Source organism: Ostrinia furnacalis, unplaced genomic scaffold, assembly GCF_004193835.3.
Source record: "Ostrinia furnacalis isolate ACB-3 unplaced genomic scaffold, ASM419383v2 OfSCF0465, whole genome shotgun sequence".
Classification (NCBI taxonomy): Eukaryota; Metazoa; Arthropoda; class Insecta; order Lepidoptera; family Crambidae; genus Ostrinia; species Ostrinia furnacalis.
In genome coordinates, this window is record NW_021130704.1 from 203,162 (window position 1) to 230,753 (window position 27,592).

Consider the following 27,592-nt stretch of genomic DNA (forward strand, 5'->3'; position numbering starts at 1 on the left):
AGCGAGCGGAGCGACACGCACGATCACGAAACTAAACGTCGTTCGTTTCTGTGGTTTCTTCCAAGCCAACCAACGGTGATTGAATTTTTGTTCACGATTTTATTCTTATCGCTACAGTGAAGATTATGAGACTATTAGCGATAACTGAAGAAAACTAAAGTGTTGAATGTGATGTTACTGTGTTTTAATTTCGTTTAGAGTGATAAACCGTGCAGCAACAAATCAAGTTTGAACTCATTGTCGTGCTTTAATTTGTGGGAACAGTTGGCCAAAACGGAATAATGCAGGCGATTAAGTGTGTCGTGGTCGGAGACGGGTAAGATTTTAGCAAAAGCAAACACTTTTCAATCATTTCCGTAGACATAAGTTACAATTAGCAGACTGACGTCATATCATAAATTGAGACGTCTTGTACCAAACAGTACGTATGCCGTGTTGTTCACAGGGCACGAATCTGGAGGCGCCCACTATTACGTTACTATAATAATTGATAGTTACTGCCGTCATTGTTCTTGCATGAAGTTTATGCTACACAGCAAGGCAATACAGACATTACAAATTTACACTTAACCCCCTAGATTTCCTGTACCAAATCACAATACCCTGACAACTAAAACATAAATTTGAGTGATTGAGTGACCAATAAATTTGTTCTATTAAGTGTTATAGAATTAACCTGAGATACATTCATTTTGTTTCCTAGTTACATATTTCAGGTATTCATCAGTTCTTGAATATTCTTGCAATTATCTTATCAATATGAGATAGGCTGATAGTATAATCAGTTCTCAGTATTTTGTTTTAGGCATTTAACAACTGCAGGGCTGACTCGAGTCACAATACTGCACCTTTTTTGTAGGACAAAAATTACTGCCTACATATGGTTTGATTGAAACATAAATATAACATTTATTTTGGTATCAATGGCAGGGTGGGCTGGTTTGAGTGATTTATCAGACAATGTCATTATTGCCTACATTTCCTTGTACAATAATAACCATCCTCTTAACTTTCGCAGACTATTTTAATTAAAATAGAGAAACACAGGGTCACAACATGTCAACAACAACACAACAATGTGCTGTGAGACCCTTTTTTTTTCGTTGCTCTATGCACGTTAGTAATTTTACTATCCTGTCTCTTACTATTGTGATTATTGCCAAAATTGCCATTGGGTGGACATTATTGTTATGACCACCCAAATCATGGAGGTCCCAAATCAAAAGATTTAATTTCATGGTTGTACAAGTATTGTAAATAGTTAAATTTTCTTCATTACAAGCTTTAAATTGTTTTCATTTATTTCTCATAATTAAATAATCATTTGTATTATAAAAACATAATTCATAACAAAATTAATTCCGGATAAAAGTAACATAAAAGGTAGAAATGAATTATGGAATCATTAATGTTTGAAACTAAAGCATATAACATCATTTGAATTTGTAAGTCATAAAAATTAAAATAGTCAAACAACTTCACACCTCACTCAATTTCATGTCCAAAATTCAATACTGATGTGCTCTGTCTTTTTAACATTGCTTGTTAACCTTCTAATTTCTGGTTGTTGTTTTCACACACACTGTTCTAAAGCTGTAAAAAACAAAATTTAATGCTTCACTCTGTAATCATAAGTGGGCCAGATTGAAGCCTTTCCCTGAATGAAGATATCTTTGCCCCTTTGAAATCTCGGGGCTATATGAATTATTCAAAATGTCGTCGTCGTCGTTTCAGCCAAATGACGTCCACTGCTGGACAAAGGCCTCCCCCAAGGTTTTCCACACAATGTAACTTTCATATTTAAGAAAAAAGTAGGTAGGAGCATAATAAAGACTAACCTACATGATTTAACACAATATATTAGGCTGATTTTAGTGTCACGCAGACTGTCAGTGCGGATCGCTTCTCACAGCCGATCTGTATGAACTGCTTGGGAACGGAGCGGTTCCTCCAGACCGCATTACTCTAAAATGCTCCCTAGAAGTTCATACAGATTGGCTGTGCGGAGCGGGTCCGCACCGGACGGTCCGTGTGACACTAAAACCAGCCTTAGGTTTTAATAGGTTAATTAGAATGTATTGAGTGTGGTACACACTGTAACTTTTATTAACTTTCTATGTTCTGTTTGACACTAAAGTATTTATTCCAACCTGACAAAGCTAGGCTAAGCGCGAGTATCTCCGATTACGAAGCCTATAAGCTACAGCATTGGATTACAAAGGTTGATTTGTATCGTGATTTATTGTCATTGGAGTCAGACTGCCCTTGCGTACCTAGCCTGTCACTTAGCGTTGCGACTATGACGGCAGACTGCTGTTCTGCGTCAGGGTCTAGCTTAATGAATTAATTAACTGACTTATGAATAAATTAAATTAACAAAGTATGGGACTATTTTACGCCTATAATCGTTTCGTAGATTGTACCATACAAATGCTATCTACAAACATTACGATTGTAGATTTTTGCAAACATCATCATCACAATCTTCCGAATTCTTCATATACGCGTTTATAATGAGTGCAGGATCTACAACAACATTTACATTTCGTGACAGCCCTACGATCTAGCATATGAAGTTCGAACACAATAAATACTAGTACTTCTCAAGACAAAAATATTTTTATCAAACTGACAGATTAGCAATCATGTTCACTCTAAAGTAACAGTGCCATAAGCTGTAAACATGAGCACTAATAATATTCAAGGTCCCATCTTGCATACTTTCGTCGTGCCATTGAACCCGACGAGCTATCGAGATAGTAAGAACTACCTCCTATGTATACTTTAGGAATAACAACAGTCATATTAAACATTATGAGACTTGTTATGCATGTTAAGAAGCCATGTTGGGACCGGTGCAGTCCTTGAAATGTATTAATTAAAGCACAGAGAAGATAAACTAATCAGTATAATGCTTATTCTTTCTATAGATTGGTCTGTCTGTGTATAACTCTAGCTAGAGGCACAGGTCTCTTAGTTTATTTAGAATTTGCGACATTTCCAATCCAGAAGTGTTTTTTAACCCTGAACCGCTTGCCGACGCCCACGTTTTCGCAAAAACCCGCGAAACTAGGGCAGCTGTAAAAATAATTGATTTACCGCGTGATGCGGGGACTCGACAATTCAGAGTCTAGTCGTAGACCGTAGTGTTGCGAATCTAAATAAAAAGTTATTTATAGTGAGCACACCAATGTGTGACCAAGGTCAGTTCGGTAGTGACTGCTGACATTAAATTACCATTTCTTCATTTATCGATCTCAAGACTTTGAATAGTCAGCCGCAATGTTTTATTCAACTGTGTGCCTATTTTTATCGATGTGAAGGTGACTGCAGGGTCTACTTCCCGCGGTCACCTTACACGTGACACTTTTGCTATCTTTCTATCCTAAAAAGTGTCAACTCCTACAGAATCTTCTCTCTTCGTCATCAGGTCATTTGGTCTCTACTGAAGGAGCACGACTCCTTAATTTACCAGTGGCAAATGAAGGATTTAGCCTTCATTCCCTACACTCGGACCTGACCAGTTAAGGAGTCCTTATCTCTTTATCATCAGATCACTGGTTCTTTAGTGCACTCTCTCTTTACCAGAGACAAATGGAAGAATTACGCCCGTATTCACAAACATTACTATGGGGTCTCACAGTGCGCATGGACGCACAGAGTGACACACGAACCAATCACAGAGCTCTATTCAACGCTGTGCGTTCGATTTTCTGCTTCACCTAAGAAAGTAGCGTTTGTAAATATGTGCGTTAGCCTCACACTCTGCGTGACTCTGTCCAGACGGGTTGAGGAGTCCTTCTCTCTAGTCATCGTAGAACAGTATGGTTTCAATATGAACCGTTCGTTACCTTGAAATATTCAACAAGCTCTCTACAACTTCTGCTAATTATTCTTACGCTTTGCAGGTGATTTAGTTCTATATCGGACATCCTTTTTCCGCATCATCGTAACGTATCGCATCCAGTTAACTGCGATTTTCATATCCATTTTCAATGAAGCATACACATTATTCGTTACCAACCTATTAATTATATTCATGTATGCTACCAGCCATATTATTAACCTTGATTAAAGAAATCACTGACGTGTGTCGCTGATACGTCTAACTGCATATTAATATTTATTCATAAAATTCAGAATATTTACATAGAAGTACAGTTATGACGATTTACTTACTGAGTCAAGTTTCCTTATAAATGATAACTTGAAGACAGAATTGGAGAGCATAGAAAGTAAAGTTATCATAATACCTAACATGGCAATCCTTCACGTCGATCTTAACTTAGAAAGTAAGCAGTAACTGGCATGATCAGTATTGCACATGTGTCGTGCATACGGGCATCGTATGTATTTATATTATGTTAAATGTGTTACAGTTCGGTTTACGGTCTCAACCAAAAGTCGAGTTGATTGGAATTTAACAAGATTTTCTAGCTAGACAAAAAGAGGTGACTAATCAAGCAGTCTACATTTCCCAATATCCTATTAGCAATTTGTAGTCGCTGAACTTAATCTTAAGAGCAACATTTAGTCCACATGATATCTTTAATGTAATTAAGGTCATTCTCATAACTAAATAAGATTAATCTAATCCCATTGCGTCACGTCTCCGTGAGTAATAAATCACGATCTTTATCATCCATGTTTTCACTTTCTAGCACTCTGTCGCAAACTAAAAGTGAGAGTTCCTTCTGATCTACATTCGATCAATTTAATCCTGTAGACATCTAGCGTAGGACGTCCACCCACAAGGTGGACCGACGGCCTCATAAAGGTAGCGGGAAGGCGCTGGTTGCAGGCCGCCACCAACCGGCCATTGCGGAAATCATTGGGGGAGGCCTATGTGCAGCAGTGGACGTCCTATGTCTGAATATGATGGTGATAATGAATCTAGAATCTAGATGAGACGAAAAAGAAATCCATCTAGATTATTTGATGGATTTCTTTTTCGGGGTGATAACGAAGATCTAAGATAAAATATTAACAAATAGTCGTTAATTTTTGAATCGTTAATGATACGAATAACATCATAATATTTACTAATTTGGATTAGCTTTGATCGGGTTCACGTCATACTCAAATATTTTCAAGGTTTCCTTAGTGCTAATTCTCTTACAATAACACCGCTGTTTGGCGAAGTTTTGGTTCGTCTTTGAAAATACTAATTGGCTTAGCGTGTGCGTGTATTTTTGGCCTTTTGAGTACTTAGTTAAATCACAGTTAAATCTTGTTCTTCGCTGGGGGTTAACCTTGCTCTTGCTCGCTCATCCTTAGATCCTAGAATAAGACCTTACAGTTAGGTAATTTTCCTGGTAAGACCCGGATATTTACAGATGCATCAGGTTGTTTTTATACACGTTTAATTATTTTCCTCGTCTTCAGTCTAATACTTAATTTGGTCGTTAAAAAAGTTAAAGCCTTAATGGAGTTGTTTTATTTTGCCGCTAACAGCGGTAAATTGCGAAAGAGTGCAGAGATCCACAATTCGAAATCCCAGAGCTACCCGCATATTGGAGCACTCACTTTGTACCCGTAATCAAATTATTACGAGCCGCCGAGGAGCGCTGCTGATGGTAGAGTCACCATAAATAACTGCAAAGTTACAAATAATTGTAATTTGGCATATTTTTGTCAATTAAGAGTGAGTTTATGATGGCATTTAATAACATTCTGGTGTTATTTGGGGAACTGTTTTAAGCTCTCACTATTATTATTATACTAGAAAAATCTAGACGTTCTAGTCCGAGGCGAATTGCATACTAAGTGCCAAAATGAAAGAAATCCAAATTGCGTTCCAGTTTCTTTATTGACCAAATCTTTAAACATCGAGGACGTCTGGTCACCTTACCCAGTGTCATAACATGACGAGCGAATCCGTGGCGGTCTCAGTTGCTTTCGGCTCGTCGATTGGATTCATTAAGTCATTGTGGCTGCATACAATGTTTGTAACCCTGTGCAATGACAATTGACGATCGGAGTCTGGGTCATGCTCCAATGAAGATTGAGCGATGAACCACCAAAGTGAGAATTTTAGCGAGAACGAGTCCATGTTTTGAATTCTTGCATGTGCAATGACGTCAGATTTTGAGCGTAGTCGGGTGCAGTTGGGTATTATAATGCTTCAAATATCATTCTCAATTATGCACCACAATTTGAATAGATTCATCTTTTGTAGAGTTGGTAGAGTTCACCTTTACTGTCATACACGCATATTTCTTCGTTAAAACAGAATAACAACTGACAAATATCTGCGTCAAGTGACCCTTGACCTCTATTTTAGTTGGGTATAATAAGATAAGTCAACTTACCTAATTAGTTATTCAAATAAAATTAAAATCTTAGCTAACATTTGACTTATACTTAACAAATAATCCATGATACGTGAACAAAAACTACAAAAATATGATAAGAGGTATCATTTTTTAGGGTTCCGTAGCCAAATGGCAAAAAACGGAACCCTTATTTCCTTAATTAACACAAGGAGTGTAGTTAATAAAATAAAGAAAGTTACTCCAAATCCGATCAAAGATGTTGTTCAAAATGTGTCGATGACGGTGTTTAGTCATAAAAGGTACTTAATATTAGATCTCAATATTGAAGTAGGTATATTCGTTCCGTAAAAATCAATGGTAGCTTTCAAGCACTCCTTTGATCTTGATTGCTCAAGCAATGCTACTGACTGAGGAAGTTTGCCGTTCGACTAATACCTAATTGGCCCGAGTTTGTTTTTATACCATTTCAACATGCCCGGTTTCCTTATACTTGCCATCGTCCTCATTTGCCCAAATATGCTCCAGTCAACATGGTTGCCCGATGGTTTTAACGATTTTCCGTATACATTTATCCTCTCTAAATAATAATATGAAAAGTCGGAAAAAATATTTTTTCTAAGGCCAATATTATTAAAATTTATCGAATGGAAATATAGGGATGTTATCATCTATCCGGTGTTAATTCCATAATTTTTTCCCACGAGGAAGGAATTATTTAATTTATACTCGTAGATTTAAGTTCCTGTGAACTTCGGAATAATTTGACGTTAATTAATTGAACTTTATCACAGAGATAATTGAGGAAGAAAATTAATTGTGATGTTATGAAATTGGAAGTTGGATTGGATCTGACTTTTTAACTGGTTTGTTGTCGCCAAGCAATTACACTAATTCTTTTTATGTTTTATGCCAATCTGTTTTTACTATTTGATTTATTTTTGATGTTTGAATCATTGAATATAAATCTGTATTTAATTATTTAGGTAGGTACCTACTTCAATGGACGCACGCCGCTTCCCTTTGCATGTGAATGTTGATTTACGTAGATACATTTAGCCTATCGCTATGCTATTATATACAGTTTTATAAGCATGTAAGTATATCATTAATACTATTAATATTCAACCGCAAAATACAATAACCGCATTGTTAATCTTTCAGTGTATTAACGTCAGTTGTATTGTTTGTTATGGAATTGCCATACCCGAGTGAAGTTACGTATGATTGAAATGTTATGTGGTTAAGTTCAGTACACTACTAATTTATTTTACTAACTTATTCTTGTTCACATAAAAGATGAACAAAACCAACTGTTTCTAGACGATATTGTTTGTTACTACTAATCGTACAAAATAAGTCGTATAATATCGATACAGCTTTTAGCAATAATAAAACTGCATTTATCGATAAAATTGTTACGTAACTCAGAATTACGACATTTCAAACGATTTCAGTGCCACCCAAGACGATAATTGTGCAAATTTTAAGGCAAATCGCTGTGTAATGACAAAAACTTTGGAGTGTAATGGGCAAAACGACCACAATCGGTCATTGTGCTCGCTGGCGACTGAAACAAAGGCACTTCACAACCAGCCTCTTGCACAACTTCCTAGCGATGTACTTCGACAGAATTTTTAGGAAAATCTAGACACTTTTGACACAGCGAACTTGTGAAAATGTCTTGTGTACATGCAACACCCAAACAATCTATATCGACGGGGTTGCTATGAAAGGAAATGAAATCCAAAGTAAAATTGGAGGTCCACGTTACGATAGTGAACTGGATATTTGCTTTCCATGAATGACAGAAATTTTACTTATGGTCGGTGACGCCTAAATGTTTGGAGACATTATTGGACTTTACATAAACTCTCGTCAGGCATACTAATTAACCGACCCAGATAAATCTCCCGTAGTCCGTGCAGTGGAAAGATTCATTTAAAAACGAGTTCAACGACAGCTCTCGGAATAGTTAATTCAAAAATACCTCAAAAGTTCATTCAAAAATTGCAGCAGCCGTACCAGGCCTTGTTATCGTGTCTGTTTTTTGTAAGTTTGGAGTACGTTTGAGCCGCCGTGCCGCGACGAGCTGTTATTGAGTTGGGCTCAAACCCCGCCATTCATATTTCATAAACAGCTTCTTTTCATCCGACATCGTATTCAACGCGGTAATTGGCGCCCAACTTGTGAACATTTTTACTACCAACATCAAGTAAATAAAAAAGTTGAAAATTGAGTCTTTTTTTCAACCGACTTCAAAAAAAGGAGGAGGTTTTCAATTCGACCCGTATGTTTTTTTTTTTCTATGTTTGTTACGCGATAACTCCGCCAATTATGAACCGATTTGAACAAATCTTTTTTCGGCGTACAGGTAATACCTCAAGGGTGGTCCCATTTAAATGTAATAATAAAAAAAACAACCCCCAAGGGTGGAAAATTGGGGATGAACTTTTTTATACGCAATATCTCCGCCGATTATAAACCAATTTGAACGATTATTTTTTTGTTGAATAGGTATTATCAAAAGGGTGGTTTCATGCGAATTTGAAGAAAATATTTCACCCCCAAGGGTGGAAAATTGGGGATGAACTTTTTTATACGCAATATCTCCGCCGATTATGAACCAATTTGAACGATTATTTTTTTGTTGAATAGGTTTTATTTGTGTTCACGCATTTGAAGTCGGTTTTATTTTTTTTTAAAAGTTGTTATTTCAACAACAGTTCCAATATCGTCATTCATTTCAAATAAATCCAAATATTTTTTCAGTGTAATATATCAAACAATGACAAATGGTAGTAGTGTTCAGTTAAGTGCCGTTTAATTGTCGTTGTAATGGTTTAATGCGTCATGCTTTAAAGCGACTGTGAGACCGAGATTGAGCAGCAGCGAGCATACATACGCCGCGCCGCAGTGATACAAACGTGGGAATCTCGTTACGTTTATAAATCACTTGAGATAATGTGTTGGTGAAGTGCCGACTGGTATTCGGGTAGATTATGCATTATTAAAACGTAATAGTTGGAGCGTGAAGCTGGCAGTCGCACGTGCGTGCTAAAACGCGCAACCTTGCTCTCCCCTCGTCCTACAGGAACCGGTCGATCGGGCGAGTACCGGAATTTTGCTTGGAGACAACCATCTCGTTCTGACCTCCCGTCCTCCCTTAGACCCTTCGTGGAATATGAAAAATAAACAATGCCCGAGCTCAGGGTATTTGGTTACAGTTCGTACTATGAGAGCATGGCTAATGCTGCGTTCGGAACGTTTATGCAGCAGAGCATGCAAAGTAAAAGAACTATACAGGGTGGAAACGATAAGTGATCTCACTCGATTATTTCTAAACTATACAAGATATTGAAAAACTGGTTACTGATCCTGAAAGTGCGTCATGAGCTCTTTCAAACGGTACCAATAATAGGTTACAGAATAAACTGGATCTTTCTAAAAATTCAATGTTTTCAGCTTCTATACTAAATGTATGTATGCCAGGACACACAATATTAGAAGTGTATTTTTTTTATATTTAATAATAAACTTAAAATAAACTCGTAAATTGTATTTTTATTTAAAATAATATTCATGGAAAACATTTGTTTTAGGCTTTACTTGCTATAATATTGTCAAGAGATGAGTGTCATGACTGTGGTAGTACTAAATGTATGGAAGAAGGAAACATTGAATTTTTTGATAGATTCAGTTTATTCTGTAACCTATTATTGATACCATTGGATAGAGCTTGTGAAGCACTTTTAGAATCAATAATCAGTTTTACGATATCATGTGTAGTTTTTAAAATAATGTAACTTTACCAATTGTATGGGAGCTGGAAACATTGAATTTTCTGATAGATCCAGTTTATTCTGTAACTTATTATTATACCATTTGATAGATCTCATGAAGCACTTTTAGGATCAGTAACTAGTTTATTGATATCTTGTATAGTTTAGAAATAATCGAGTGAGATCACTTATCGTTTCCACCCTGTAGATAGTTTGTAACAGTCTTCACATGGTAAACGAAATCGATATTAAACTACCCAGTTCAGTTATGTAGAATGTAGATAACATGACTTCCATTCTTTCTTAGAAATCCGTCCGCGTGGGTTTGCAAGATTGTATGCAAAAATATAACATTCGTTAGCTGCATGCATATTTCATGTTTTGATCAATGTTGCCACATACCCCAGTATAAATGTCGTTAGTGCTATAAAATTTTGCTACAAGTTCGCCCACGGAATTGAGTAATCTTTTAAACAAAAGGGTAAACTAATTATGGTAAAACCACCGATTTCTTACATCTTAATATCTGTTTCCATAGTTTCTTATCATACGGCACTTACAATCAAGATTGCCAAATTAAATTATCGCAATCATAAGTACCTATACGTATTATTGGGAACTCAAGGACCGTTGGTCACGAAACGTCTTAACTGAACGGTTAAATGTGCAATGGCTTACATGAAATGTCATGTGACCGTTGACCAACCTTGTGCGTCAGCGGTGAAAGTAATTGGTGAAGCTAGTATTGGCATGGCAGAAGTCGTTTAAGCATTCATAGCCGTTTGTTTCTATTGACTTACTTTACTTTTTAATCCTCATTAAAACTGACGATTCCGTTATTGGCAGAAACGTAAAGTGAACCGTTTTGTATCCATAAATCTTTATCTCTTTGCAATTTCAACCCACAATTAAGAACGATATACGTCTAACAGCACTTTGCTAACGTCACGGGCCACGGCAGATTGCCCAACAAACCGTGACACGGGATTCACGGCAACGTTTCCCGCACAAAGCCCTTTCAGCTCTACCGGTTCAACCCTCAGCGTGTAAGTAATTACTATTCTGCCCCAATTCCTGGTTTCCCTGATGCCGGGGCAGGTGACCTGCTTCACTGCGGAACCGATAGGCGATGCATCTCTTTGAAATAGGAACGGTGTATTCAGTGCAACTCACTCATAACTGGACATAGTATAGCAATCTAATCTTGCGCACTGCAAGGTGTATTTTCCCCAGTAAAACATTGTTTCTTATCATAAATTGCAATATTTCATAATCTATTATTACGTCTGCTATTATTAAACAGAAAATCGAGAGACTATTTTATATTTTTGGTTCCACCGAAAGAATATTCGACCTTGTAGCGTCCAGTAATCTAATTTGATACTGAATCATGTTGCCGAAAATTCTGGATCAGAAATTCCGTAGCAGGAAAATTGAGTTAGCAACTGAAGTTGCTCAATTATTTTTCAAAATTCTTCGTTCTTACATTTTTCCTCGCTAAAATGCTGAGAAAGTTTATGAAATTGAGCAAAAGTCATCACTATTCATGGAATTTGATTACATTTCTGATCCAGTCCCTGAAAACAAGAGAAGAAATTTGAAAAATTCTAATTGAACAAGATTGGGGTCTGTTGAAAGTTTTTTTTATTTCGGAAACCGCTAAGTTGTTAGTGCTAATAGTTCTAATTGGAAAGTAATGAGCGATCGGTTCTTCGGCACAGCGCAGCGTTCCTTTTGTAATGTGTATGGTTGAAATTTAAAATTGCATGGTCTATGTTTCTTATAACTTACGAAATTGCAATGTTTGTATTCCTTTTTATTTCACGTTTATAAAATGATGCGTTTGTTTATGTATAAGCTTCATTCACTTTAATATGACATAAGGCCGATTGATTATTACGCAAAGTGCTTGCATCGCCAAATTATAATTTGGCAGCTCTGTACGTAGCTTATCTTAATTTTGGTCGTAAACCTCGGTAAGCTCTTTCCGCGGAAGGGTGCGTAATTGAGCTCCGTGATATTTACATCTTCCTGTATTATTACGACTTCCCATTAATACCCAGCATCAAGAACCGCCCAAACATTTGAGACACATTTGACAAACTTCAATGTTGTAAACGATGCGATTACCCATTGTATATTATTACGAACATTTGCAATACTTATTTCAGCCAATGTTTGCACTCGCTTTTCGTTCTATTTTCATATACTCTTCTGACTAAATGTATTTATACAAAAAGTTCTAGTTATATAGGTAGGTACTGAAGCTGTTAGGATATTCGTCCCACAAATCAAACACATTTTAAAATAGAACTACAATTTACTATACTACAACCTAGTGAGTGTGACTCATATTATTATCGCGCTGTCGTGCATGTGCTCTACCTGCGAAGGATGTCTAAGAATAATGAATCATCGCCTTCATTACTAACCATTCGTTTTTATGCTTCATCGCGTCTTGTTTGGACTAATTCTTCATTTCTGGATTTACTATAAATTCCACTACTGCTTTTTGTATTCCAATCTTCATTTTGACCATCTTTAATCAGTCAGTTAATGTTTGATTCTCTGATTCATTATTGTTACGGGTCAGGTAGTTTAGAATTTTGATGTGCAGGTTGATTTGCACGACTTCGCATTTCCCACCCTTCCACGTTACTGCTCCCTTGAGTGAGCTTTTGTTTTGTTTCCACCGTAAAAAGGGATGCCGGGGAAGTGGGTCAGGAAAATTTTAAAACAGCGCGTTTTGAAAATTAAAATCGTTGCCCTTAAAACATAGTATTACTAGAGCATTTAAAAGCCTGAATTAATTATTCGCTCGCCTTTCAAATTTACTTCTTTAAAATTATACAATATCTCCTATCGATAAAAATATAGGTTAACTTTATTATGATCTTGTGCAGTTTTCACCACCTTTTGAGACATTTAAAGTAAGGCATTACTTATCCATATTTTATGTGAACACTGGGAGTGCTATAACATCCTATTCCTAGCAGCAAAAATGAGACGGGTCGGTAAAAGACAATGCCGGAAATTGGCGTCTTTTTTTTTTCGCACGGCCATCGACCAAACTTTGTTTTTTGATTACAAAATAGTGTAATAAACCAAACTTACTATGACATGTATACCTCTAAACTCAGTCTGAACTGAGTTACGAGCATTAGAAGTTGATGATTTTCATACTAGATTTGCTTTTTGCGCGCAAAGTTTTGTAAGAAATTGCAACAAAATAGTGAGATTGTATGTGTAATCAAACAATATCATCCATTAAAGGCTCCAGACATCAGTATGGAGCAGAATCAGCAATTTTGTTGCAATTTCTTACAAAACTTGCGCACAAAAAGCAAATCTAGTATGAAAATAATCAAACTTCTATTGCTCGTAACTCAGTTCAGACTGAGTTTAGAAGTATACGTGCCATAGTAAGTTTGGTTTATTACACTATTTTGTAATCAAAAAACAAAGTTTGGTGGATGGCCGCGCGAAAAAAAAAAGACGCCACTTTCCATACAAAATCTGGCATTGCCATTTAAATACGTAACCAAATTGTTTCGATTTCGGTTTACTGCAACAGAGCACGCCTTCATTTGGTTACATAATACAATCCAGTCCGACCACTGTCTGGGTCAGGTGCCATATCGAAAACAAAATCCAAAAATAGCGGCATGGAAAATAGAAAAAGTTTTGCTTTTCGCACACGCTAAAGCGATAACCGACTCGGAAATCGTAGAAGGGGCCTCTATGCCATTGTTCTTTGTTTCTATACCGATAGCTAAGTCAATGCAGCATTATAATCTATTTCGCATGCTGTTAAGCGCTAGCCTTGTCGAATTAAGTTTAGCATTACATCAATGGAGTTGCCTTTGTATTATGACGAAAAGAAAATGTCTAAAAATAAACAGCTTCCATCCTTTCCCCAATAACCGTTGTTTGTTTAGTAAAGTATTTTCCATTTCACCCGCAACAATATCGAGTCGTTCGGAAAGCGTAGGATCGCGTAATATCTCGTATATGTGATATTTATTGCGACACGTTCAATAACGTGCGTTTTACGTGACGTTATGGCGTTGCCCTGTTCCTGTCTCGCCACACCATCACCCTCTCATGGGGTATTCAATGGGCAATTTGTATACGGAATTCGTTGAGGGATCGTTTTGGGAGATATGACTTGAAATAACAAAGGCTTCAGTTGGAAACGAAACGGATGTGTCAACTCCTGATGTGTTGATGTGTACCTTGATGATATTGTTTATAGTCCATTTATCAATATTTGCAGGAGGAACTTTAACGTTCTAAACATAAAGGTCAGAGTTGAAGTCCAGCAGTGTTATGAAAATTTCTATTTACTCGTGCTGAACCAATCTACAAAGTGCCCGTCTGGTACGCTGGAACTTGTTGGAAGTCGAGTCTCGTAAAGAGATTCCCGTTACCAAAACGCTATATTTTAGTGATCATAACTTTGATGTCTTCGTTATAAGTCAAGGATTTATATCGTAATTCATTTCAAAGAACAGTTCAGAGGCGAGGTATATTTTAAGCCTCAAAGATGATGTTAATATGTGATTGCGTTTCAGCTTTGGATTATAATAAATAGGTATTTAGAGTTTCGCAAACTCTTCCCATCGTTAAAAGTTTTTATGAAGCAGTATTTTAACAGATGTTACGTTCCTAAAACTCCACTCTCACGTAATACATAACCTAATTCTGTCAGAAGACCACAGTAATTAGTGGCGCCTTCGGCACTCCACAGGCTATATTCATTAGGATCGGCCTGTGTGTTTATAATTGACAACGTAAATCAAATTAGTATAGCGTCCTAATTTAATTGGAGCAAGGCTTCATAGGGTCCGATGTTATCAGAAATTTAACTCATTCAAACCAACAGATTCTCCAAAATTGTGGTAATTGACATTTCGTTGTGATAAAAAGGGTGTTAATATGTCGGATCTCTATTTCGTAAAGAACAGTAGCGGCTTATGCAAATGGAAACTCATTACCAAAATACAATTACACGTGCCGCATATGAAGTTTTGCTTGCTGCACAGCTTATGCTAATTTTAAAGCACTTGACACAGTAGTTCGTTCCACTTCATTAGCTCGGACACTCAGTGGTTCATGAGAACGTATGTGACGCATACTCAAGGGTATAAGTTTATATTACTCATTCTTACGACTACATGAAACTGATGATAGGGCATGGACACAGACCCTTTGAATATGATTAATAAAATATATAATCGTAAAAGAAAACAGGGAACTGATATGGCATATCCTCAAAATTTCTTTACCAGATTTAGTGCCCATTGCCCAAGATTATCAATAGCTGCTTATCAATTTAAACAAACACCTTGGATGATAAATTCTCATTTGGAAATTAATGTAGCATCAGAATGCACCAGATTACTGACCGTCCAGCAATATCTGTTTACTCTAATAACGACAGCATATTAAAAAGTAAAGAGAAATGATAACAGTGATAACTTTTGTCATGTCCTTCCATAATGGCGGCCGACAGAGCAATGAACCCTACATCCTTAATTTAATCACGGCACTTACAGATATGGGTGGTGAACATAAGTCAATAAAACCCATCCCATAGCCGTTTTCCGAGTAAACTTGTAACTAAGTTTCTTTGGACACCGGTAAGGTTCTTAGTAATGTAAAACAGAAGTAAATGTATTGTTGTGTAAGTTTGCGTTTGGTTCAAATTGGACATGACACAGTTTCGTCAGCTTGAAAGATTTGAATGCTAAAATGTTTGACAAAAGAAGTTACGGTTGACGCCTCTTTTGACTAGAGTTGGGTAAACTTAATAGAGGTTTAATTAAGGACCGAGGACTCTCGGAGACTGGTTTGTTTACTTATCACTCCCAATGAGTTCTAAAATGATATTATGGGGATGTTTAGAAGTGGAGCATGCCAAGGGTGAAAAACTACGTAATCGTGAAAGTCGGCAAAAATCAGAGCTATAGCTCTTACACTTTACACTAGATTTACTTATTGACTATTTATTATAATATTTGAACATGTTGCTATTAATTTTTTGGGTTATTCCGTATTCGACCCACGACAACTCAACCCATTTCTTCACTCATCCCAAATTAGTATTCCTAGCTCTACCCATTACATAATTTCGTCATTCTACCCAAATGCATTCCTTACTCAACCCAAACCCCCTTACTAATAAAAAGTTACACAGTTGTTGATCACTGTTTTAAAATGACATTTCCATACTAAACGTCACTTTAAAACACTGTTCAACGAGCGTGTAAGTTTTATTAGTAAGAGGGAAAGTAAATATACCAAAAATAAGTATGGATAGCAAAATAACGTTTACTGTTTTTTCAGAAATTTAATAATGATAAATACATATGTACTAGTATGTACATTTATTTATAATTAAATAAAAAAAATACAAACATCACCTACATGAAAAAATGATAGATATGAGTATGTTGATTAACCAAAATATATCAAAGATTTTATTTTATTTTAAGGTAAATACATAAACAAATTAAGAGGCTCAAAACTTATACCGCGGGATTAGCTGTCCACATGAATACTAATGATGTATAATTTTATTATTTTTCTTTTGTCATCTCATACCGCTTGAAAAAAAAGATAAAATGCATTGTATTATTTTTATTTTTGGACAAAACCGTCTAGACCGTCTGGGGAAAAAATTATACGCCATAGCTTGGTTATACTGATTGAATAAAAAAAACACAGTCGTTTGATTTATAGTAGATTTATAGTGGATTTATAGTAGATTTTAATTAGTAATTATTTAATTTGTGTCCTTTTGTGAAAAACGTTTTTCTAATATATTGTTGTATCAGAACTCCTGCAGTTTTATTAGAACGATCTTAACACAAAAGTTAACTGAGCTTAGTTAAATTTCTAAAAAATATATTTTTATTCTGACCGTGCATAAAAATCTTATATTTTTGAAGTGGTTTTAAAATGGGCTGAGCTAGGAATGTTTTTGGGGTGAATAAGGAACATAAAATTAAAAATTTGTTGTGGGTAGAGTAAGGAACAAAATTGGGTTGAATAAGGAAAAAATAATGAGTGGGTTGAGTTGTCGTGGGTCGAATACGGAATAACCCAATTTTTTACAGAACGGAAACGTCCTAGTTCCATCCCATCCCAGATTTAATAAAGCTGGTAGGTCGATACTTGATAGTACCTACACTAAAATTAAAAATACAGAATGACATAAACTGGTCATCAAACGAATATAATTGCCCACATGTGGAATCGCTGTACGGGATGGGACCAAGTGGCCTTTTGAATCAGCTGCTCTACAATCACTAGAGAAAATGCGTCATACATAGTTTATTTTTTCCTTTGTTGTTATAAATGTTTCCGCATACTACGTATTATTCATAGCCTCGGAGTACTAAACTAATGCTTAGTTGAGGTTTAACAATGATCTGAATTCAACATTCTCTCCATGCTGATAAACCAGTTTTCACTGTGGCCTACATTATGAGATAACCCATATTATGCCATAATCTAATTAAAAATGATTTTTGCTACTAAACGAGAGTTTGCATCCTATTAACAGTGGTCCAGTGGCGATTGCATATTAGGTGAAGGTCATGACGTGGTCAATTTAAGTTCAAATATTTAACGCCCGTGAATATTCATTATTAATTTTGGATGCAAAATTAAATACAAATACATAATATAACTATACGTTAAGTCAACGAGGAAACTAACTATAATTAAATAGAGCTTCCTGAATTAATTCAGACTTACATACACAGTTAGTCAGTTGTACGAGGTCTATCCAATAGACTTCAATTATTGAAAAAATAATGTAATCAAGAGAGCATAAAATCTGGTGTCGAGTTGACCGAGTGATTTACTACCCAAGTATCGTCTAGTGGCTTAATGATTTTACGATTAAACGGAGTTCTGTCTTGAGTTTATTGTGGGAGTCGAATAGCGCGTGATTTATTGGATTTTTTTTCTTATTTCTTCGACTAAACGCTCTATTATCAAGAAAAAAAAATCCTTACTTTAGAACGATAGCGTTCGAATCGACTGATGATCGAAGATTGGCTTGGCAATTTAAAGTTATATGAACAGTCAGACGACGTTATCAAACTACGGCAATAAGGTTGATGCTGTTTTGCAAAATAATTTAAGTCTGTGTAAATGAAATCAAACATCATGATAATGCACCAACGGTGTAGATGTGCAAAGCCCGTAACTGCTGAAGGTATCTCTCAACAGCTCGGCCTGTTAACTAGACATAATTACACTGACTTGATTAGAATTTAAAAACGCGCAATTAAATCAGCAAGCTATGTAAACTACTTAAAACGGAATTTCCGATGATAATGTGCGGGATACTGCAATTAACACAATGGATTAGGTACTCGTATTTTTTACATTATGATTATCATGGATGGCACATACTTATGACAATTTAAATTTAAAGCACTACGCCTTGAAGAATAGCAAGAGAAGTCTTATAAAGAGTTGGTTGTTATCCAAACAGCAACCCAAAATGGACCCGTTCAACCCATACCAATCGAAAATAACATTTAAGTGGCGTGTAATTTTTGGTAATCCGTAAATGATGCTGTAACATTGTCATCTATTACGTCAAATGACTAAACTAAGCGTGTAACGTGGGTTGATCTTCGTGTATAAATACACGCGAGAGGTCTCCCGCGGTGTTGTGATTTCGCGACGGCTTCCGTCTTTTGTTTTTCTTGGATTGTAATGAAGCGCCGTGTTTTGTTTCTATTGAAAGGTTAAAAAGTTCAAGACAAATGTTGCTGCACGCTCAAAAGTGTCATTGATGGAATATTTTATATGAAAAGCTAGAGATACGAAATACGCACAAAATAGGTACATTCCTCCAATTAGCTGACAAGCAAATACGGGCTTCAGAATCCCCTTTATAAAGAGAGTTCCTAATAAGGTAGTCTGATTTGTAATCTCGTTAAAACTTACTCAAAATTCCAGACATATTAAAATTCTTGACTTCACGAATGGCTAGAAAAATGTAACCCCTATCATGATGTGTATGGGCGTTAAAATAATGAATGAGAGAGCTTGACACTACGCAATGTGAATCTGACCGGGTATGCTAAAAAGACACTAAGCAACCGGTAGCCAGATCGGTATGCTAAAAAAATGCTCTGAATCGATTAGAAAGCTGCATCAGTCCGACACGTCTTCATACGAGCATCAACAACGATTCTAAACGATAAATAATGCTCTCTCTTCCACATGCCGTTAAACTTTAATAGTGAAGTTCTCGGAACTATTATTCGACTAAATTCTACTTATCAATGAATATTAAATACAGATTCCCCGAATATAGAGCGGTAATAGAACTAAATTTGTACAATGAAGATGAATATTACGCGCCATGAAATTGAGATTGGATTCGCCGGACATACTTACATTACATGTGGTAAATTTAAACCAGACCATGTGTGGCGTTGTGTATGATTGATGAAACTGCGCTGCTTTGATGAAACTTTACAGTGCCATAAAAATAGTAGAAAAAACAATACTGTAGTTTGAAAATGGTTTACTTAATATCGAAATAACTCCATTAAAAGTGGATCTGCTAAAAGTAGATAATTTTGGATTTATGTTAAACAATAAGTAAGCACTATAACTTTTAATACAGGTAAATGCACTAAGTACACTCTTGATCTGATAACAGTATCGTAAACAATAACGCAAAAGAGCGAACATCAGTCACTCGGATATTATTTTAGAAATATAGAAATGCTTGGATTCCTCGGCTTACTACGTGTATCTGCCAGGTAACTACTTAGCGGAAAAGCTACTACCTAAGTACTACTTATCTGCCAGCTAACTTTGCGAACGACGAAGCTGTTCTTTCACGGTTAAGTTCAAAGATAAAGAGATAGTAGCGACAGAGCAACAGGAAGAAGCAGACGACAGTTATGATGCAAACTAACGTTAAGTTTGTACCTAATTAGTAACTACATAACAACCACTAATAACTTGTAGATGTAAACTTTCTAATGGGTTTAAACAATTATTTGACGGTTTTGTGTATATGGAATATTTATTTAAAATACGGATAAGGAATACACGACCACAGATGATAACTTAACAAAAACATCACAAACATGATTCATTTATGAACACGAATAATGGTTTATTAAACAAAGAAAGATAACGGTACAGTATTTCCATTACCGCGCAAACAATAAGGACACACAACTCGCGACACTCGATGATCGATTAAACCATAATCGAATCCAATCGTATTCGAGCAAACCAATCTGTCCCGAAATAAATTCGGGGTCTATCCGATTAAAGTATAATATTTACCTCTCCTTGACCTAGCGTTGACTCACCGGTTCTGGATATCAAAGTATTACGTGGTATAAAATGTAATGACTCAGGCAGGGCATGATCGAGTGACTTTTGACGTCACGAAAGAAGTTGCCAGGTCAATCTATCTGCAAAAACAAAACAATAGCGGAAGTTGGTGCATCATCCGAATAGGCTAATGGACTAAAGGTCTCTTAAAATGATTTTTTAATGTTGTTTCGCGGTTTTTATCGAGTTAATCGCACTGATGATCGCTTTACCAATTTTTTAATTAAACTATTGTAAAATCTAAAATAAATAAAATGTAGTAGACCATTTAACCGCCTCTGTTCCCAGTGGGGCAGATTTTTCTGTTCGGTTTGGTTGGTGGTAGGGCTTGTTCTAAGTCCGCCTGGCTAGCTACAACCATCTTACCTTGTCGCCATAACAACAATGTTAACAGCATTGTTGTGTTTCGGAAGTTAGGGGTAAGATAGCCAGTTCCTCCGTGGTTGAGGATTCCGGGTGAAGTTCGCTTCCACCTTCGGCCTGATCATCACTTACCATCAGGTGAGATACAGGTCGAGAGCTTCCTCGTTGTGGATAAAAAAAAACAAGTGGTCAGTGTTCCGGTAAACATAAACATTATTTTAAATGTTGACACTACCACAGCCACTATAAAACTAAAGAAAGTAGCTGATAACGTTGCACTTGCATGCACTCCAGTTATAGTCACGTGAGAACATAGCATTATGTAATGGAGAGTGACTCATATTATCAAGAATTGTGTAGAATACCACCTTGATAAAAATTGTTATGGTATTTTAACGACAACAATTAAACGAGTGGATTTCGAATCTCTTATCAAATTAATAGGTAAACACTTTTTTCATGGGCTTCTTGGAAGGTATCACAGCGCAAATAATATAATTTGATGAGGCTATAACAAACCTAAACAAATATTAATTTGACTAGCTTTCCGCCCGCGGCTTCGCCCGCGTGGAATTTTGTCTGTCACAGAAAAACTTTATCGCGCGCGTCCCTGTTTCAAAAACCGGGATAAAAACTATCCTATGTTCTTTCCCGGGACTCAAACTATCTCTATGCCAAATTTCATCAAAATCGGTTGCGAGGTTTAAGCGGGAAAGCGTAACAGACAGACAGACAGACAGAGTTACTTTCGCATTTATAATATTAGTTGGGATTGTACGCTTTTAGACGCTTAGCTTTGGCTATTTTCAAGTTGGAAAAAGCAAATGAATAAGATAGTGCCAATGAAAAAGTCCACAGTAATTAGTAAAAGGATACGTTACTTAAAACAATAAACATTTTAACATACTGTTGAGGAAATCTGAAGACATTGCTTATCGTGGTTGTCAGAAAATGTGGAGAAACCACTTTCATAATGTCCTTCCATATCATCAAACAATAAAACAAGACAATCAGGACACGCGTTGACGAGATACAAATTGCATTGGACGCACTCGACCCCAGCGGGGGCTACTCTTAGCAACGTTGTCCGATGTTTCAACTCTTTCCATCTCTCTCACGCAATGCTGAATGCCAGCATGAGCGACAGTGACAGATAGACTCCACTACGTAAACGGCTAGGGAGTAAGTAGCTGGATGCGCGTGCGCCGGGTTACGGCCGACCAGTCGTCGATCCTTCGTTAGAACCGCTGAGATACAGTTTAGTTAGGGTTCACACTTTGCAACAAGCTTAAAAGGTGTTTTCAACAAGCTTTATTAATTAGACTATTATTATTTGGAGATCCCATCAAGGCTTCTCTAACAACAGCTCTACATTCAGGGTTCGTCTACGTTTAACTTAACTTGTTTTGTTTCTGGTATCTTAAATCTTTCTGGTATGCTAAATAAGTACCTAATATAAAATGGGTTTGTAATATGACGCACCAAACCTAAAATCCATAACCAAATTTTATGATAAAAGTTACTGATACTATTTATGCATATGCTGTAATCTACTTATCTACGCTTTTATTATGAGTTATGGTGGTGATACGGTGATATCATTAAATAGCTACACTACTATCATCATTAAAATTTGACTGGCTTCATACTACTATACCGGACTGGTAAAAAATGTGTACCTACTTATAATTACGTAATAGACAGCCCTATTGGAATATCTGACAGGAGGTCGTATTCCACTCAACGAGAGTTGAATAAAATGCACCGATAAAACTGCCAATTTGAAGTGCTCTCCGAACTCTAGCGGTGCTTCGGAATGCACCGACCGTCTTGCTTTGCCGGGTTTGAAGCATTCTACGCGAGTCAGACGCGGTGCAATTTATAATGAACTTGTACACTTTTCGAGGAATTCTGCTGATATTTAGCCTTTGCTCGTGCAAGTCGTCTGGGGAAGGAAACGTCTTAATTAAGTCTGAAACGAAACACGTTCAATATCACAAAAAATATTACCAAGTATAATGATTAGATTCACTATATCTTTGCGCACTTTTATCTGTTGAAAAGATATCTGGAATGTTAAATTACAAGACAATCCCAAAGTTTTCAGCGAGGAATGTGGAACAATGAAGCAATTAGATACTGTTTAAAAATACTGTGGGAATGCCTTTGATCGTTTCCTTACGCATAGCTTTACAAATTAGAAGAAACACGCCCCCAATTTGAGATCTCTTAATGCAACATCGTCAGCACATTCTACGGAGCTTGAAGCCAACATAATGAGGTTAATTAGTGGCAGAAACCAGTATCTACCAGTGTCGTGTACACTTAAACTTTATTGTAGTACGAAACGTAATAAAATAACTACGCTAAATTCCCGACCTTGGCTTTATGAGTTGTTGAATTTTAAGTGTTTTGGTGAAATGTTGGACCGAGTCCAAATTCCGATACTTACGTAATTGTATACATTTGTCCAGGCTTGGTTAAATTAAATGGGATTTTCCAACTATCTTTTCCAAATCAAGTGTTTGGAACACTTTCTGTTTCGTTGACAGATCCTAAAATCTGTGATAGAGAGAAGTTTTCAAGAAAACTTCTTCAAAAAAGTCGTTTGTAGCAAAACTTTTCAAGCAAGAACAAGACGTTAAACAAACTATGCATCGTAATCTGCGCTCAACGATGCGAAACTTGAGCGAGGATGCAAAATGTTAAGGACACAGCCTCAAGAAGTTTATGCGTTCAAGTTATCACATCCTCCGGGCGTGCTCAAGTGTTCCTTTTTTGTTTAGGTCAGGTCTTGCAACACCCCCTTTGGCCGAGGTCACGTCACGTCTAATGCTGCTCTTGTTTTTGTCCGCAGAGCCGTCGGTAAAACATGTCTGCTCATCAGTTACACCACAAATGCGTTTCCCGGGGAATACATACCTACAGTGTAAGTATACATACAATGCTATTTTATTTGATTTTTGTATTTTTTTTCTGTTGTGCTTAGTGTCTGGTGAAGAATGACGTCTTCATTCTGATCCAGGTCAATTATATGGACTTTTTTGTAAATTATTTTGATTAAAATCTGAATTTATAATGCATGCTACTTTTACAACATAAAATGCTTGTTCTTCCAAGAAATGACGTTAAAATAATATTTCTTTAATGGGTCTTAAATTCACCCTGTTAAAGCAATGGGATTAAAATTCTGTAACCGAAGGCCAAATTCTAAAACGTACTTTATAAATTAATCTAGTTGGTACGATAATAAGGTAGAGGAAATTATTCCCTGTTCAATTTCCTTCTCATCCCGCCACTTCTATCGGTTTTAATACTCCGTCCGTTATTAGCTGCATGTTTTTCCATCGCGTTATAATTTCGTAATTCCGATATGATTGAAAATATCCTAGGTTTATTGGAAGAGCTTGTAAAAACAGTATCTTGTACGTGATCCTAAAATTATGCTATTATCGTCTGCTTGGTCAGATGTTTTATTAAAACTTGTTTTATTGTGTTAATTTTATCGATCGATCCTTCAGCGATCATGTTGATAGCTATTTAAAACTATTTAAACCTCGAGTGTTACAGCTGAAACTAAACTCTATGGTAAGGGGGTCGAAATAATCACGACAGTGTCGGTTTATTTTACTAATAATCGTTCAACAATGAGATAAGATCGCTGGACGTAATTTCAAATCGGGGTTAGTGACAAAACTAGGACATGAACCTGACCATCGTCCAATATTGGGCCGGTACTGCCAATCTGCTTTATGACCGGTTTTTATTACATCATCATTATGTGACAGGAATGTAGGCCAGATGTGTTGGAGCAAAATTCAATTCAAAGAAATGAATTTGTAGAAGTAACAACGTCCGACGACCTCATAAAGATAGCAGGAAGGCGCTGGATGCAGCCCGATCGATCACTATGGAAATCATTAGTGGAGGCCTATGTTCAGTACCTAGTGGATGTGTAGTGGACGTCCTATGGCTGAAATGATTATGATGTGTAGTAAGAAATGGGGAATTGTAACTATGGAGTCCCAAAATCTAGGGATTTCACTTTGAAGTCAACTGACTCTAAACAAATTATGTTCTCCCATTCCAGATTCGACAACTACTCAGCGAATGTGATGGTAGACGGCAAGCCCATCAACCTGGGGCTATGGGATACGGCGGGGCAGGAAGACTACGATCGACTTCGACCACTGTCCTACCCACAGACCGACGTGTTCCTTATATGCTTCTCTCTCGTCAACCCTGCGTCTTTCGAGAACGTGCGAGCTAAGGTAACTCGGACCTTATTTTTATCATGTTTTAGTGTTGTAATTGCTTCTTCTATGATACAACGGTGTTGCAAGTCGATGAATTCTTTAGTCAAATATAGGATCGTTTAGCTACTGTCTAGAACTCTAGATCCATCTAACTTTTGTTCTACACTGTTTAGCAAAATATGCCTAATAAAAACGTGCAAACATGCCTTATTTTGTGATTCTGGTGTTTAGTTAGTTGATTTGATCTTGTTCAGATCACTAGAGATGTGTCATAATAGCCATAGCAATGTTCCTATGGATGCGTTTGTAACCACCAGTCATTCACCACACATAGAAAACTAGTGAGGTGACGGAAGGAGTAAAATATGCCATGAATTAGCATACTTACTATTTAACCGCCTCTGTGGTCTAGTGGTAAGACCACCAGCTCCAGACGCAGAGGACCCGGGTTCGATTCCCAGTGGGGGCAGATTTTTCTATTCGGTTTGGTTGGTGTAGGGCTTGTTCTAATAAAATCCGCCTGGCTAGCTACCACCATCTTACTTAAGTCTGTCGCCATAACAACAATGTTAACAGCATTGTTGTATTCCGACAGTTAGAGGTAAGATAGCCAGTTCCTCCGTGGTTGAGGATTCCGGGTGAAGCTCGCTTCCACCTTCGGCCTGATCATCATTTACCATCAGGTGAGATACAGGCCAAGAGCTTCCTCGTTGTGTATAAAAAAAACACAAATCCTCGCAGAATAAGCTTAGCACCTCTCTGCTGGAATTAAAACCTAACACTATCATTTGTTTTAATTTCCAGTGGTACCCCGAGGTCCGGCATCACTGCCCGTCGACACCCATCATCCTTGTGGGCACCAAGCTCGATCTCCGCGAAGACAAAGACACCATCGAGAAGCTGAAGGACAAGAAACTAGCTCCCATCACCTACCCCCAGGTAAATTATTGGCTTTAAGCTGTTGCACCACCTAAGTTTAACTGTATATGATAACCGGTGTTTTTTGTATGGAGCTTGACAGAATTTTGTAGTTCAAAGTTAAAGTAAGATGGTAATTAACACTAAGGCTGGGTTAGTGTTAATTAGATCTTTGTTAGTTTAGTCAAGATTCTGGTCAAATTGAATAAGTTATTTTAATTATAACTAGCTAACAAGACAGATATCGTCCTTAAAATAACGATTATACATATACCAGAGAAAAAAGGGGGTTCTGGTGTACTAGGTTTTGTATGTGGATGTAAAAAGGACGCGTTATACATTCGATGTTTATTGTACAGTAACTTGAGAACTAATCGGTTTTTCAAGAATTTTGTGATCTTTCAGAAGTTGTGTCTTGATTAACGTATCAACTAACCGATTTCTTCGTTTTCGCTTCCAGGGTCTGGGCATGGCAAAAGAGATAAATGCGGTGAAGTACCTGGAGTGTTCCGCGCTGACGCAGAAGGGGCTGAAGACGGTGTTCGACGAGGCCATCCGCGCCGTGCTCTGCCCAGTGCAGCCCATCAAGCGGAAGCGGACCTGCAGCCTGCTCTAAGCAGGTATAAATAGCAGAGGTTTCTTGACAGCTTGCCATAGTACTCACTTGACAGCACCCCAGTACGTTTGCCTTAAAACAAGCGAGACTTGCAAACAGGTAGTCTTCAAGATGGTACTAAAGTCCGGTCGCCGAGCAGATAGAATTTCGTCCAATGACCCCAAGCTACCCACCCATCACGACTGTGCGACGGGCGGCTGCTGTGAGTGTGCGATCGCGACAGCAATATAATTACGCGCGAGCGATAAGGATGGGTAGCTTGGTATCATTGGACGAAATTCTACGTGCTCGGCGACCGGACTTTAGCCGTCATAATCAGCACGTCAGTCTACTACATAACTAAGGTTCCTCGCCTAAAACGACATGGCAGTTTGCTGTGATGCAGGTAGGTAGAATATCCGACGTTTGAGCTTTGTCATTATCAATACTCGAGTCTTGGGGGGCAAGACAATTTAGTCCCCTCCCTTCCTACAGCCGTCATAACCACTGACTGAGCCTTATTTGTTTTTAAGGGTTTGACGCAGACCGTCCCATTCGCATTTCGTCACGAATTTAAAAATTCGGATTCGAATTCGTTTTTAGTTGTAAGATGTCTTGTCACATGTTTCCTAAATAAGTTTTTTTTGTTCCCAGGTAGCGTGTGGGCGCGTGGGGGGCAGTGTAACAAATAGCTTGTACCGCGCAGTGCGCAAGGACCGCAGTAGACAGTGTGTGAGTGAGCCGTGTATCGCTTTATATGTCCGGACTCGCGTTTGGATCGTACGGGAGTTAAGCCTGGCTCTAATAAAATAAAACACCCTGTATTAGTCGACCTTTGAGTAAGTTACGCAAGCTAAATTGTACCCTATGCTGATATGGATAAGGCACAATCTGGCTTGTGCTATTTGTGAAACTCAATCAAAATATTTGTGCGCAACCATTATTTTGATTGAGTTTCAGGTGTAGTGCACAAGCCAAATTGTACCACAACCTAAACTTGTTAGGGCACAATCTGGC

At 37.2% G+C, this 27,592-nt stretch overlaps 1 protein-coding gene across 1 annotated transcript; it reads left to right on the forward strand.

The window, feature by feature from the left end:
* Positions 1-27,385, forward strand: LOC114365888 (ras-related protein Rac1). Its single transcript, XM_028322589.1, has 6 exons — positions 1-316; positions 23,664-23,735; positions 24,897-25,077; positions 25,867-26,001; positions 26,441-26,600; positions 27,230-27,385. Exons 1-5 carry the CDS (start codon positions 282-284, stop codon positions 26,594-26,596), a joined length of 579 nt encoding a protein of 192 aa, XP_028178390.1. The 5' UTR covers positions 1-281; the 3' UTR covers positions 26,597-26,600; positions 27,230-27,385.
* The last annotated feature ends 207 nt before the right edge of the window (positions 27,386-27,592 follow it).